This window comes from Agelaius tricolor, unplaced genomic scaffold, assembly GCF_023055355.1.
Source record: "Agelaius tricolor isolate 1412-34295 unplaced genomic scaffold, bAgeTri1.0.p SCAF_1, whole genome shotgun sequence".
In the NCBI taxonomy this organism is placed as follows: domain Eukaryota; kingdom Metazoa; phylum Chordata; class Aves; order Passeriformes; family Icteridae; genus Agelaius; species Agelaius tricolor.
This window is the reverse complement of record NW_027269261.1, coordinates 83,899,032-83,912,985: the sequence shown is the minus strand read 5'-3', so window position 1 is coordinate 83,912,985 and position 13,954 is coordinate 83,899,032. Positions and strand designations below refer to the sequence as shown.

General features: G+C 35.8%; 1 protein-coding gene across 20 annotated transcripts in view; it reads right to left on the bottom strand.

Moving 5' to 3' along the window:
- The window catches only part of MYT1L (myelin transcription factor 1 like), a 308,980-nt gene that overhangs the window by 74,305 nt on the left and 220,721 nt on the right, over positions 1-13,954 (bottom strand). For 8 of the 20 annotated variants that reach the window (XM_071441443.1, XM_071441425.1, XM_071441472.1 and 5 more), the window contains exons 7-9: positions 7,624-8,601; positions 2,890-3,024; positions 275-365 (exon numbers count right to left, since the gene is read on the bottom strand). In XM_071441443.1, the coding sequence (XP_071297544.1) occupies positions 275-365; positions 2,890-3,024; positions 7,624-8,601 (1,204 nt within the window). The remainder of the gene's footprint in view (positions 1-274; positions 366-2,889; positions 3,025-7,623; positions 8,602-13,954) is intronic. The other 12 variants (XM_071441481.1, XM_071441599.1, XM_071441562.1 and 9 more) reach the window with 5 other exon arrangements.

Here is a 13,954-nt window from a genome sequence, read left to right as displayed (position 1 = left end):
AGAAAAAAAAAGTCCACTCGAAAAGCTAAGGATGCTTAAAATGTCTTCCGTGGATCAATTCATCCATACTCCAGCAAACACACTCGTTCTCCTCAGAAATTACATGAATAAATGTTACTCCTTAAAATGGATAAAGCACACGAAGCACCATCTGTCAATCCTCAGAACAGAACAACGACACACACTCACTCCCCCCCACCAATGGACTGCTAGAAGGGCTGCAGTTGGGAGGCACTGTTCCCTCTAGATTGGTGTCCAGCGACGGCATCCTTACCTTCGGTGGGAATTCCTGTTGCTATTTACGTGGCCCCGGCCTGTGCAGCCTGGTGTAGGACACTTAAGAACATTTTCATGCATGGCAAGAACTTGACAAGGAGAGTAAGAGAAAACAGCAGAGTATGAAAACAAGAAAAAAAAATCAAATCCCAGTATATATGAAACCATTTTAAAACAAAGCAGGATTCATTAACAACCAGCATTCCTCAAAATACACGTGACACACATAGCCAATAAAGCCTGATGAGGAAACTAAGTATTGTGACCCTATGCTCATTAACACAGGGCAACAGTGAAAGTTATGGAGGTTACAGAACCTATAAACAAATGCATCTCTGGTGCAACAGTGAAGCAGAAGACGCCCAACATCTTCTTCATACAAAACCACTGAGAAAAGATCAGCTCAACAGTAAAGAGGGAGCTAGCAACCATACAAAAACAAAATTACAGACTGGAAAACTCTTTCAGGAAATGTATGTATTCTTAATACATAGCTTTATAAACACAGTATCAAACTCATGAGCAAAAAATCTGCTCTCAAGTTATACTGGTAGAACATTGAATTATTTGAAACACACCTCAGTACAACCCTGAACAGAATTTAACCCTAACTACAAGGCAGCCCGATTGAGCTAGGGGCCAGTTCTGCTCACTTCCACATAGATATATCATTCATATCTACATAGCGAGCAGAATGGATGCTCTACTTTTCACTTGTGTTCTCTACAAATGTGATATTTTTTTTTCAAAATACTAAGAACCAAAATTAAGTACTTAAAAATTGAGGGATGGCAGAAAAAAAATGTAAAAAAGAAATAAGTGGTACAAGCTTAAGCAAGTAAACTGATTTACATCTGCATCCACTGCAAGCTGGATGGAAAACTTACTCCAAGGCTGCTCAGAGCAGTACCCCTCTAAATCATAAAGCTCATGCTATGAAGGGCCAAATTATCAAGAACTTTTTGGGAACACTGAAGAGTTTTTTATGACATGAGGCATATCTGAATCCATGTCTCAGAGCTGGATAGCAGTACATCACTCAATGGGAAAAAGGCTAGCCAGCCCTTTTGAAGTTCTCATTTTCTCACACAAGAAGTGGTCTGGAAGCCTGTATTTAGTTCTCACTCAAAAAAAAAAAAAAAATCTAATAAAATCATTAGATACGTTTACTGAGTTAAGAACTGAATAAAAGCTGTTCAGAGACTTGAGAATTAGACCATGTATACTCATTAAAAGATAACCATCATCATCATCACCCCATCATCAGTGTGATAAAATGTGTATAGATGCAAAAGCTTCACTCTGAAATTCCTAATATTTAAAGCTGTTGTTGAAACATGCTTCACAAGGCCAACATCACAGGAAAAAAAAAAAAGATGAGCTCACCTTTGTCATTTTAGTAGGTACAAGAGCATGCAAACAGTTTAAAGCTATATTCTTCTTTGATTTGCAAAGTCTTCTAAAGAGCTTTTTATTTACCATTTGAAAAAATGATAGAACTTTGAGCAACTGAATAAATATTTGTGTTTCAGAAAATTACACGGTCTTGGAAAGCAGAGAAATTACTTTATTTTTTCTACTGTATTCAGAGACCAACCAAACTACAGCAAAGTTTCCTAAAGCACTTCCTCATTACTTTACTTCTGGAAGAAGCCACTGTACCAGGAAAGAGGAGACTTGTTATGTCTGCCACTCTTGCAGTGCTAATCTACTTCTGTTTTCCTGTCCATCAGAATCTACTTTCCTTTGGAAACTGGGGACCATTTTAGTTCTAACCATCTTTACAACACTTCCTTAAGGCTGTTGCAAATTCATTGAGGTTAAGTCTAGAAGTGCTAATGGACAGTGAGGATTTTAGGTCTATATGGAATGGAATCCACAACTCCATTTTGAAACTGGTGTGAAAGATAATTGGATCTTAGCTAGACACGTCCTGATGAAAACCAGCACAGAGTAATTAGCTTCAACAGAACTATGCTGATTTCACCAGACAAGGAGGTGACTTCCAGAAAAGAAGCACTCTGCCTTTAGGTGGGTGTCCATGAGCTCATATGGGTGAACTTCCTATGCACAAAATTTGCTGACATGGCAGGAAGTTCCACCCATGTGACTGAGAGGGGTTGTTTGCTCAAAATCCTGAGTTCTGTAGCTAAGTAAACAGCCAAATTCTTATTTTTTATAATATGCACTAGTTTAATATAAATTATGTTTCAGACACAACAATAACAACGGAAAGGGGTTGCAAGTTTTTCAGGAATAATTATTCCTGTACAAGACAATATGGACAGTTGATGTGACATTAGCACGCAGAAGCAAAAGCAGTGCACATCTTCTGGAAACCTTTTTCTCTGTTGACTAAATATGTCTATTAAAAAATAACCTAGGATTCTAAAAATCAAAGAATACAGCTTTAAAAGTTGTTCTTTTAGTGTAAAGTTAGTAAAGAATGGAAATGATGGAATAAAGGAAAAAGTATAACACAGAACAGTTGACTAACTTGAGACAAACCATACTGAAAAATGAAATTAATTTTTTAAATAAAAGGTTTAAAAAGCATGCTAGAAAAGTTTTTGTTGTTTTATCCCCAGTTTCCATGAAAGAATGTGAACTTACTTTCTGGAGGGACCCTATCTTTGTGTGGGCATCCTGACAAACTGCGGTGATGGGGGTAAAGCCCCGTTACATGGCCAGTTCCATCACACCCAGGGGTAGGACATTTGCTCTCTTTCTTTTCTGTTCTTGAGGGATCTATAATTTACAACAAATGTGTCAAGTGAATGAGTCTTTTCACATTTCTGTAAGAAGGTTCATTTAATCATGTCATTTACTCTTTGGTAAATGTTATTATGAAAACTGGAAAAAAAACCCTTCTACTTCTTATCACAGTTCTGTCACTTTTATCCTGTTATCTTCTCAGACTGCAGGCTCCCATGATCACGGCAAAATCCATTCACAGTGATTGGAAAATGACCTTTTTATAGCAAAGCCGTACCATTGTCAATCAATGTTCTGCTGGCAAGCATTAGCTCAAGGGTGAAAGGTCATTTGGAAACTGTTTAGTTGGAGTTTCCCTTCTTTACATTCTTATTTGCCTCACGTGTTAAGGTCTGCAAATGTACTGTCATAGCCGTTCAATGTCCTGAGAGTAGCAAACCCAGCTGTTCAGCATAATGACTCCACAAAAATCCCTTTTCCAAAGCACAATGAGGAAATTACTTTTGTTTTCTTTAAATTCCTTACAAAGTGGTAAGATTACATAAATATTCCTTGATCTTCAATAAATTATGGTGGAGTAAACATTGTAATCAGAATTACTGAAAGTATCGCTTGCGTGTAAATCTAGGCCATTACCAACATGCATATGTAACATTTGAATATTCATATGCTTGAAAGGTTAATGACCTTTTAGAATGTTGTTGGTACTTCTGCCTACAAATCAAAGAAAAGTCTAACTAGACATTTTTTCCACAAAATAAAGTTTTCTGCCAATGATGTAATGGAATACTGGTGTCATTAACCTGATTTAGAAATTTCTCACATAACTTTATCTGCTTATTTCTTTTAACAGAACATGTGTAGAACATCTATTCTTCCAGACAAGCACATGATACAAATTACATCTTATCATCTTGACCACAGTTGCCAGGTTTCGGACATTATTGCTGATTTTCATATCAGTATTAAAGGGTAAAAATTCAGGATATTCAAACTGCTCCAGTTTTGGCTCAAGATCACCAACATCTTTTTTAGTCCACCATTCCTTTCAGTACCCAATCTGAACTACCCTCATTTAATAATTTTATGTTGCTCTTGTAATTTCTCTGCTTCAGTATTTATGCTTTCATCTCTGTAAAATAAGATTTTGCTACTTGTTTTGCAGTAAGCCTTTTTTACATTAAATTCCATCCCAGCTTCAACAAACAGAACCCTCAGTACAATAGGGGGAAATTCCAGTACTTATGGAACTTCATGGACAACCCATTCTTTTCATCATGAATCAATAAAATCCAGAGTTCACATTCTGTTTTGTACTCATCTTTCTCTGATTTCCTTCTGGTATGCTTTATATATACTTTTACTTTTTAAGTTCTTCCAAAACAGCTTCATTTTACAGAAAATCTTTAGCTCCTTGTAATGACTCTCCATGTTTTAAACCCATTCTTAAAATATAATACCATACTTAAACCTTATATTTTGCAAATAGAACTCCTAATTATGATGGTTTTATTTTACTTAACTTTCATATGGACTGTAGAACACAGATCTTTGTTTCATGCTCTTTAACAACAAATAAACATATAAATCTATCTCCAATGTGCTATACAGTTATCACAACACTTCTGGAAAGACCATAATCTCATACATCAAGAAATTGAAGAAAGAGATCAAGAAGTTAAACCCAAGGCCACAGAAGGAGCAAATGTCAGAGGAGGGATTTGAATTCCTGCCAGATAGGCCTGTGCTGAGACCACTAGAACAGCAAGCCCACAGCTACATACATACACAACTCTAAGCAACTCATCAAGTCAAGTACTTTGGGATGTGTAGAAGTATTAGATAAGTGAATAGATAATGTAAATGAAATATAAATTATGTAAATATAACAATATTCAAGGACTGCAAAAAATGTAGATGATTATAATAGACCATAATGGCTTTTTAGAGACTTTAAACTAGAGGAACTTTAGCTACTCGACATTGTTAGAACTCCACCAAAGTCAGTGAAGGTATTGTAATTTAGAGCAGCCGAGGATCTAGACACTTGCATCCTACAGCATCAAGCAAATCCTGTTCTGCATTCAAGTCTACATCATAAAGTTATAGCACATATCAGAGCCTTAGAGCCTTTATGGTCTAATGAGTCAGAAAAGATGCTGTATACTACTCTTAATGATTTCAAAACTTGCATAAAATTGCACTTGCACAATTTCCCATTGCTTTTAATGGAAGACATTTGAGTAAGCTTTTCATAACTTTTTATGAAACAATGGATACTGTTCTGTAAATCCTCTTCTGCTATTTGGGAGAGATATTGCAGTTTTACTGAACTCTGCAACCTTTTCTCACTCCTTGCCACAATGGAAGTATTTCCTGAGTGAAGGATGTCAAAGGACTTTAAAAGATTTCAAAATGCATAAATTTCAGAAGAAAGCCTGTTTAGAAAGCTTAAAATGGCAGGGGGGGAATGGTTAGTGGTCCCTTAATAGTTGTTTCAGTGATCTTTGAACCCAAGAGGCAGTTCTCACTGCAAACCTGTGCTCCCAAGAAAGCTTCCACCTAACTATACCATATATCTCTGAAGGCATCTCTTCCAGCATTATTTGGAAGATAACATGTGACTGGAGGACAAATGATATAAGCAACTGTCTTACTTCAAGCTTCTTCTCTCAACAACTACCAGAATGTTTCCCACAGGTTTGTTGTTTGGGTTTGGTTTGGGTTTTTTTTGTTGAAGTTTTTTTGTTGGGTTTTTTTTTGGTTGGGATTTTTTTTTTTGGTTGGTTTTTTTTTTTTTTTTTGTGTTTTGTTATGTTTTGTTTTAAATAAGGGAAATATTTTTCTTTTTATATTAAAAAGGTCAAGAATTATACACTCTGCAAAATTTCATGGTCCAAACTCCCACAGTATTTAGTCCCTGGTGAGTCTTGGACCTATTACCAATTCAGCCTGCAGCTCCCAAGAAATAGGATGGTTCAAAGAAGCTAAAGAATTTACTGAAATAGGATATCCATACATTTCTCACTGTCAGAAATAATATAGGCTCTTCGGAGACAGCAGGCCTATATGCAAAAAGGTTTTCCCAGCTATATATAGACTGGAAAGACTGAACAATACCAGAATTCAAAAACTATTCTAAATTAATTTTTGTTTGCCATGTTTTCTGTGTTTTTGGAGACATATACTCACAGGGAAATGCATCCATAATAGGTCATATGTGAACAACATTTAGCACAACATCCACATGGCTATGCAGTAACACACTAACTAAATAAAGTTGTCTTCCCCAAATACCCGAAGTTACTAGAGCATACACTAGACCATATATTTGTGGTTAGAACAAACAAACCTTCACTAAAATACATTGCAGCAGTGTTTGACATCAGTAATTTACATGCTTTTCTAAAAGACTGATCATTACTTTTGTTTAAGACTTGTGAAAAATGACCAAAACTTTCTTGGATCAAGATGTTGTCTGCCTACATGAATGTCACAGGCAGATTACTTTTTCAAAACAGAGATTTATAAAAAAAGAGAAAAATGCCCACCATTTTAATTGTAGAAAGCAAACCAAATATTTTTGCAACAAATATAAGATAAACTTAGTCCCTGTTTAGCATCTCCCAAGAAATACCACGTCCTCAACTTCCACTAAAGTCAATGGGAATCAGGGGTGTTTAGTGAATCTCAGAAGGTATTGAACACTTAATACAACATGGCCCTACATGTACAGATGTAAACACGTTAAAGAGGGGTGTCATAATATAAACACACCATCACCATGATTATCCTGCAAATTAAAAGGCATTCTAAAGGTAACCTTTAGTCTGTTGTGATTTTTTTTGTTTGGTTTGGGTTTTTTTTTTTTTTTTGGTTTTTTTTTTTTTTTTTTTTTTGTTTCTCTTGTATTGAATTATGGTCAAGGCAGCACCTTAACTGTTTCCACAATGGAATGAAACCAGTGAAGTGGAATGCACGTAAGAAAGAAATTGCTATTGATCTCAGCCCAGGCCACACCATGCCTTGCATAGCAAATGCTTTCCATTACCTTAGTATCTTAAGATAATTAATGTGCAGTCACTGCCCTTATCTTATGTTATCGGTCATTTTGATACTGTTCAATTTCTATCAGGCCATTCTACATTTTAGACAGGAGAGGCTTCATCAATAACTGCCATTTGATGATAATTTTATAAGTCACGATGCCACCTACCCAATCCAATCTGTAATATATGCACTTCATAGCTGATTGACTATCTGCTACATAAACCCCCCCTCTTCAATATAGTTTGCAACAGAATTCTCTTTTTTAATTATTAGTATAAAACATATTAAAACCTTGAGAAAAATCTTTGCCTCTTTCAACATGATCTCTTTTTTTGTTTCCCTGAGAAGTTGCTTTTTTAATTTAGCCAATGATATACTGTACATATTTCTAACACTGCAGAACGAGTTCTTTCATTTTATAATCATAGCATGATGCGATTTTACAATCATGTCATACTACAATTTTAATAAAAAGTTCCCATTATGTGGAATTAATAACTTCATTTCAGAAATCTATGCAAAAACTTAACATGTTAGCTCACACTTTCTCATGACATAACATACGGTATATAGAAATATTACCTTTACCATAATATGGCTTTTTGACATGGCCGTCACTTGGTTTAGGCTTCCTGTCATCTCCAGAAAGGTGTCTTGGAGACTGTTCCTCAAATGATCTCATATTATCCCTCCTTCCAGCTTCCACTGCCATTTTTTCTCTCATGGCTTTTGCTCTCTCTGTTTCCAAAGCAATTGCTTTCTCAAGCAGGGTTAAGTTACCTTTTGTCATATCAAACACTTCTTCAGACCTATCTGAAGTAATAGAGGTGGTATCATCGTCTCTTTCGTGACAACCATCCTCCTTGGCACAGCTAGAAAAAGTCCTAGATCTGGGGCTCAACTGTTCTTCAAGCCTCATTAGGTTCATCATATCAGAGTAATTCCGGTCTGGTGTTCTTCCTTGGAAGTCATCTTCTTGCCTGACATGCTGACGAGTGTTCATGTTTTGCTGTTGATTTCTTTCCTGTGGGTTTGTCTCACTGAGTTTCCTAGCCAGATCAAAACACTGGTTCCTTAAGCACTCCAAACTGCTGAGACATACCTCTTCATCACTCTCCTCCACTATTTTTTCTGTAAGTCCATTGTTCACAGGCTTTCCTAGCATTACAAAGTTCATATTCCTATTGTCTTGCTGTGAAGTATTGTCTGCATAATTTCTGTCATTAATATTTTCTGAAAGCACTACACCATGTCCTTGTGCTAATAATTTAAGGGAGTCCACTGTTTCCCTAACAACATCACTGTCTAAATCTAAACTCAGCTCACTTTTTCGACCGATATTTTCATTTTTGTCACTATCATCTTCCAGACTATTAGATGTATTGCTGTTCATTTCTGATTCTGTCCTGGCTCTGTATGCTGCATCCTCTGCAATTTTGCCAAGATTTAACAATGACTTGGCCACCAGTTCATCGTAATTATCATACTCATCATTATTGTTATCGTCTTTTTCTGTGTCTTGCATTATTCGAGTATTGTGACAATTCATTTGATGGTCTTCTGTATAAAAAACAGAAACAAAGAAAGAAACAAAGAAAGAAAGAAAAAGGAAAAGAAAAGAAAAAAGTGGCTACAATTGGAACTGTTGTTGCAATCGCACGGACAGAAAACAAACTGCATGTCAAATATTGTTAATCATACAGCAATTTTAGAACACTATGGCTGACCCATTTGAACTGAATTCTCTATAGTCCATAGGGCTATTTTTGTTTATTTGCTATTCACATGAATTTCTTTCACAGAACTGATAAGAAAAAGGCAATCAAAATGCTAATTACTACTACTGCTGAATATTATGGCATAAATACTTATGTTTCTCCTTTCACTTCTATATTCACAGTTTTATGGGATTTACTACAATCACATTATTCAGATGACATAATTGCCTATGTTTCCAACTTTTCTCACTCCTGTATTTCCTGTAAATATGGTAGATGGCAAAGGAGTGAGTACTACTGGATTTATTCTCTTACTGATGAATGCCATTCACCAAAAGAGAAAGAGTATACTCCAAGAAGGAAAAGTCACATTTTTAACACCATACACACAATTAACACTAGTTAACCAATAGCAATACAAGAAGATTAAAATGGCATTTTACTTAGTGGATCCATCAGTAAAATCAAAATCTCTCACTTCAGCTGTGGAGAAGTCAAGATTTTAACAGCGTTGTTACATGAAAGGAGGACAGAAGGAATTGTATGCACAATATAATTTAGAGTAAATATTCTAGCCCAAATTTTATAGTCATATGTGTGTAATAGGGCTGTTATTTGTACTGTAACAGAATGGTGCAGAGTTACCACATTTTACTCAGCTTTGGTCTAGTAACTGTTGAATAACATAGGGAGGGCTTAATAAGATGGAGCCAATGAGAGGCACTGGGGAGGAGATTCACCTCACCTAACTTTAGACATGAGCAAGGCAGACACCAACACCTACATCTGCATCCACGGTTCTGTCCTCAGTCAGTAAGAGAAGCAGACACTTTATGGACACAGCCCACCTGATCTGGTTAAGATACCTACTTGAGAATAAAACTGATAACCACTAGAAGTGCCTGTTTCTCTTCATTGACAACAAGGGACTCAGACTTGATGCCCACCTTAAAGATACCCATACTCAATCAGATGAATATCATTCAGAGAGCATCTTCTGGTATCTCATGTTCACTCAGTTATATCATAATTAGACCCAGTCTAAAAACATACATTCATAATTATGGAGTAATGAACACTGCCTAACTAATATTTTGATAATTGGCTACCCAAGCTGTATTTCAACATTTTCCAGCACTGGACAAGAAAGTGCCTAGATCTGTCATTACAGTGTCATGCTAGTCCAGTTTTCAGCTGGTGCAAACTGAAAGAAACCAGTAGAGCTAGGATTATTAACACCTGCTCAAGAGCTAATCCATTAACTTCTGATAGCATCTTTTCAGCTTAGATGTATTTTCAACACTAGTACATCTAAACACATAGCAATTTCTGAAGTGTGGCTCATATTTTAAGTTAAACAAATCAAAGTGAGAAATTTCAGGTAGTAGGTGGCTTGTGCACTAACATTTTGGTAATAGGAAATAGTGTTTGATAAAAATAGATTTTATGTCAATAGTCAAGATAATAAATCAAGAGTTGTATATACAAAGCTAAATAGAACAATAATTAATATTTCAGCCACAAGATAGTATTTCTTCTACACAGTGGTTAGGGATCCTGGGATGATAGTAGGCTGTAGTTAAGCAGCTGAACTGATTGATGACTAGGCTATGTCTAGAAAAAAAATGCTCTAATGGTAAAATATTACATCTTACATATTATCTACTTAAATACAGAGGAAAGATAATTAATAAGGAAGACTGTATGGTATTTCTACATCACAAGATATTCCAAGCCAGTAGTGGGTTATCTGTTTATCATAAAAGGTGGTTTTATTTTAGTTGCTATGTTTTTCATGATCATCATAATTCACATTTTTCTTTCAGTGCCACAAAAATTAAAGTATCAGAGCATCAGATTTTCAGTGTTCAAGTAAGGGTTGCCACTTACACTTCCTATTTGAAAAATGTCCATCTTGAATAACTGAATAGAAGAAAGCAATGAAAGATTAGTGGATAGCACAGATAGTCTGTGCTGTTTGAAAAGCAAATACACTAATAATTTTCTAAAGTAAACTATACAAACAAATCCCACATTAATTTAAACATTAAGGATGAAACCTGGTGCCATGGAGATTGTTCCATAGAAACTGAGGCTTTTGTGGAGCGCTTCTTGTAACTATACTCATGGGCAATCAGATGCAGCAAAAGAACATCAAAGTAATTAAAGAAGCAACAAGGCATAGCTCCAAAATTGCCAGTGCCTTCAAGTTTAGGATGAGATATCAACAAACACTGGTGAAATCAGTCCAAATCTAGCTGTAATATGATACTGAAATACAAAGTAGGAAAAAAAAGAAATTTCCCAAGTCATCCTGAGAACTGCTCAGGTACGCAGTGACTATTATAGGTCAACTTTTGAAACGTTAAAATTTTCAGAGATTGTTTCTTAAAAGGGGGGAATGTGTTTGTAAATGATCACCAAGGAGAGGAATATGTTATACCTTGCCTCCACAAGTGAAAAGTCAAAATATGAATCATTTACCATATGACAGAAGACATCTAAATTCCATTTGAATAGGTAAGCTGGGTGAAAGCTATAACTACAGTATTTTTATTCTGTTTGTTTGGCTATATCCTTTTCTGTTCTCCCATCCATACAGTCATAGAATGAAGAAGAAAAAGGTAATGGAAGAGAAGAAAGTGTAAAGCACTAATCCCAGACGACAGAGGTGGGAAAGCAAAATATTTGAATAAGTTTCATTTCTCATATTTTAATTTTTGGCCTGTTTTTGCATCTCCTTTCTCTAACAACTATTTTACTCATGTCTCTTACCTCCATGCAGCAGTTAATTTAATGAGGAAGATATTTATGTATGCCATGTCATCCCCTCAATAACAGCTGGATTCTAAGCTTGCTCTGGTGAGGTACCTGTATCATCCATTTATCAAAATGAAATTTTAAATACTGAATCAGTTTGTTTATTAGTTAAGGGTCTTCTAGGAAGTACGTTACAATAGCAGCTCTAGGTGAACTACATGCCTTTTCTTTGATTCAGGTGGGTAAAGTTTAATCTTGCTTTCATTTCACATTTTTGCAATTCCTTAGATTTGATCTGTAACTCAGTAACTACCTTTACAGTGTGCTGTTTAATGGCTGTCTGTTAAATGACTGCAAAACCTGGAGAGGTAGAAGATTTACTCTACCCCTTGCATAAGTTTTGGAACCAGTGATGTAAACTGAAGGTTTTTATTTTGTGAAGAGATTGAGTTTGTCTCACAAAGACATAAGCTAGCCAGTTTAGGTGAAGAATACACAAAGTTATAATATATCCTTTTAATGTTAACTTTAGGGCTGCACGGACAAAGAATATGCAATGCAGTTTAAAAAGAATATCAGATTATTCTAGCCCTCTTCCACGAAATATCATGACAATTTAGACATTCTAGATTATATAATTTGTTCTTTTTAACTCCCAGCAGATATAACAAATGGCAGGAAGAAATTACAGTGGAGTAGTGTAGAACAGCTATTAAGAGCTGGAAGCCTTTAGCCATTTCGACAGAAGTGCACTTGTATTGCGCTCAAAAAAGTGAATAATTTGATTTCTTATTGCACCTTTCATCCAAGGATCTCAAAGCACTTTACAAACATTATTTTAAAAAGCCTCACAACACCCCTGTGAGGTAGGTACTTTAACCCCATTTTACAGATGGGAAATTGAGACACAGAGAACTTCAGTGACTCTATGTCATACCAGGAGTCACAGGAGCATAAGAATTATAGCCTCTATATCCTTGACTGTTTCCTCCTTTTTTTCCTATCACATCCAATTTTAAACGGTATTTTTTCAGAAGAAATGGCTTGCTGGTTTCAGTGTAGGGAGTCATGCAAAACAGCACCTTCCTTTTGAAAAAGAAAATACACAGCATTTAGATTGAGAGATTCTGCAGAGAGAGGCAATGATACTTCAGAAATAGCAACTACATTCCTACCAAAGGACAAAGACTTCAGAAACAAGACTTTCCGGATCTGTGGTCTGTGTATCAAATTACTCACTTATCTTCCAAGCATGGGCAAACATGATGGCTAAGAAGCTAAACCTACATGTGGTCACACAGGCTTCCTGCCCAGATGGATGGTTTCATTATCCAGGCAGCATTTCCTGATTTAAAACACTTCACTGCTCTTGCCACTGCTACTTGTCAATTCCTAAGTGCTCAGCACATGATACGACTGCATCACCATTCCTCTCCCTTTAAGCTGTAATGCAAAGTACATGCACACATCTCCACACTACAGTCTCTGATAGCTGGCCTATAGAAACATTTAGCAAGACAATGTAGGCACAAATGAAATCCAAATCTTAGAAAGTTACAGCATAATATGGGGAGGGGGATTGTTTGTACATTGATGTCTCAGGGAGAATCTTGTGAGAAAGGAAAGAGGTGGAAAACCCAGTGAGCTCTCAACTTCTCCACTCCATATGGAAGAAACAGAGGTGTAACTCTCCAAGGACCTAAGCAAGGTCTCCTAAAAGTCTAAACACTCCTACTGACATGGGATTTGGAATAGAGCCCAAGCATTTAAATATGCCTACTTCAGGGATGCACTGAACTCTGAAGTTGACCATGTGCATGAAGAATCCTTTCTTCACCTTTGCAAAATTTCCTAAAGTTCTTCTATGCTGGAAGTGCTATAGCTAAAGACCCAACCAATTTTGCTATAACAATTGGTTCCTTTATGGACCTTATATATTTAGTGGAAGTCAAAAGAAAAAGTTAACTGTTCACTTAGTTAATTGATTTTTGATTGTCTCTATAGCTATTCCATTATATTCCATTTTTTATTTTTCCACTTCTGAGCTTGCTACAACTACTTACAATAGTTATAATACTGGCACTTATTTTTTAGACTCTCCTAGAATTATAGTATTCAATTAATAACTAATGCTCAAAGTAAAATAAAAGGAGAGTAGAAGTCATTAAGCATGGCAAGGAAGTCTTGAGCTGAAGAACACAACATGTTACAGTAGGAGTCAGTATATTATAAATTAATAGTGAGGACTACAGTGCATCAAGCCCATATAGACCTTTAAATATGCACAATTTGCCACCTTATGTATCTTTTAATTCCTTTTTTTTCTGTTATGTTTTGATCTTTTCATTTATTATAGGTACTTTTTTATCTGGTTTTGCTTGCTGAAAATTCAAGTACTACCTTCTTTTTTTCTTGTTTCTTTTTTACTTTTTCCT